Below are 2240 nucleotides of genomic sequence, written 5' to 3' on the forward strand. Positions count from 1 at the left end.
GGTAAATATCTTATCTCTAAATTTTACTGAAGTCAGAATTTACATGTAATGAATTTTACTGTAATAAGAAAAATATTGAAGTTTTATTATCTTTCACTATCACATCATTACAAATTCACAATATCAATTGATCCTAAATGTCTAATATTATTTAGAACATCTAGCATTGTTTTATTTTTAAAACAAGTTTCACATCCAATTCAATTATGGTAGTTAAAAACGAATTCATCATCATCAACTCCTGTTAGCTTGTAAAGATGTATTTAATTTGCCTCTTCTATATTTAAAAAAAAAAAGAAAAGAATACGAACAACTGGAAGAAAAAAGTAAATTTAAAAACATTCCCTGTTACATTTTTGCATAAATGTATAAAATGAAAAAAGTCTTAAGCACCAATGATTAAACAAAAATATTTCGCTGAAGTGACTAAAATTCCCCTAATCATCAATAACTGCATCGGAAATAACCACACAAGAAAAACTTTAAAACACCATTTAGGAATTAGTTAAAAATTTAAAAATAAAAACACCGGTTATAATCTAGCCAATAGAAATATATTGTTTTAAATGTCTTCTATTAAGTCAAATTCATATCATTTTAAATAGTAAAAATTCACATTTTATTTTAGAGTTAAATTAAATAATTATTAACAGGTACACATAAATAATGGATTTAAAAAATACTTTTCTCCAGGAATGGAACATGCATATTACTTTTCATGTAAAAATGAATGAAGAACAACTTCATAAAAATAAATTTGAAAACTTAAAATCTATACCTATTACATCAGCTATACAACTGAAAACGTGTGCCAAAATATATTTGCAAAAGTATCATTAATAGTAATTATATATAATTTTAATTGCTATACTTTTTTACCTACCTCCTCCAGGCTAAAAAGAACTCCTCCAATTGGTGCACCAAAAGCTACAGAAACACCTGCAGCTGAGGCAGCTGATAGCACCTAGAAAGAGGATGTGGCTTATTTCATATTTTCTCATAAATACGCCAAATAAAAATTCTTCATGTTATTTGAATTCTCCAAATGCCTCTTCTGAATTTAATTCACATGTCCTCCTCCTCCCCAATCAAAGGGCAAGTATTAATTTCTTCTAAAAAGATTTCTATCTTTTCTGCATTAATTGAAAGGCTATTCATACAAAAAGCCTTTGTATCAGATATACTAAAATGAACAGATGTACAGAAGAGGTGGCAATGAATAGAGACAACTTTCCAGATGTATGTTTTTGCAGACAAGAGGAGAGAGAAGTAACTGGCATTTGGGGGGAAAGTTTTACTTATTTACTTATTTATTTTTAAACAAGATATCTGAATACAGAATTTACCCGAACAGTAAAGAGTAAAATATGATCTTCACACTATGAAATTCTTCAGTGACATAAATTCTACACAACAGATATTTTTCTGTCAAATTAACTACAAAAGACACTTACCTCCCTTTTTTTAGCTTCATTTGTGCTATACTTTGGAAAGAGGTAGGAAAAGATATTTCCACAGCAACACGCAACATGTACCAGGGGACCTTCTTTTCCTAAACTCAAACCTGATGCCACGGCCAGTACTAATGTGATGGTTTTAATCATTAAAGTCCATTTTCCCAAGTAACCTCTGATGATGAATCCACTCAAAATAGTTTTAATCTGCAAAGGAAAGATTAAAGCAACTTAATTTCCTGTAGGAACATGAGAATTTAGCTAATCTACGTTATTCTTATTTTATTTGCAAATTGTGGCAAACTACCGAACAATTCACACTTAATTTTTCTATTTTGCTACATATAATTTATCTATATATCACATTCTAATTCTCTACCCAAGCAAGGACAGAAGGCACCTCTACCATGAATAAAACCAAAATATCAGCTCATGTTAAATGAATGCAGACCTCAATTACAAGGGTTATAATTACATAACCAGGAAAAAGCAAATTTAAATATTTCTGTTGTTGAAATTAGCTTAACATATTTAGATGCATTTCAGACATTCTGTGGCAGAAATAAAGATATTATGTCTTCAAGAGTACTGTACTGATGTGGAATATTTTTCTTTATATCAAAAAGGATGAATGACAACTGCTAACTATTGCATGATATTCCTCCTTATTAAAGATAATATTAATTAATACAGCATTAAAAATAATTACAAATTAGTTTTAAAAAGAAATGCATTAAGGAAAAGCTGATAAGTGTAGAAAAATAAAAAAAATTAAAAATACATGAG

General features: G+C 28.6%; 1 protein-coding gene across 3 annotated transcripts in view; it reads right to left on the bottom strand.

The window, feature by feature from the left end:
* Positions 1 to 2240, bottom strand: part of CLCN3 (chloride channel, voltage-sensitive 3) — an 88479-nt gene that overhangs the window by 20712 nt on the left and 65527 nt on the right. For all 3 annotated transcript variants that reach the window (XM_008583748.1, XM_008583750.1, XM_008583749.1), the window contains exons 6-7: positions 1455 to 1661; positions 884 to 964 (exon numbers count right to left, since the gene is read on the bottom strand). In XM_008583748.1, coding sequence (XP_008581970.1) covers positions 884 to 964; positions 1455 to 1661 — 288 coding nt within the window. The remainder of the gene's footprint in view (positions 1 to 883; positions 965 to 1454; positions 1662 to 2240) is intronic.

This window comes from Galeopterus variegatus, unplaced genomic scaffold (genome assembly GCF_000696425.1).
Source record: "Galeopterus variegatus unplaced genomic scaffold, G_variegatus-3.0.2 Scaffold3022, whole genome shotgun sequence".
In the NCBI taxonomy this organism is placed as follows: domain Eukaryota; kingdom Metazoa; phylum Chordata; class Mammalia; order Dermoptera; family Cynocephalidae; genus Galeopterus; species Galeopterus variegatus.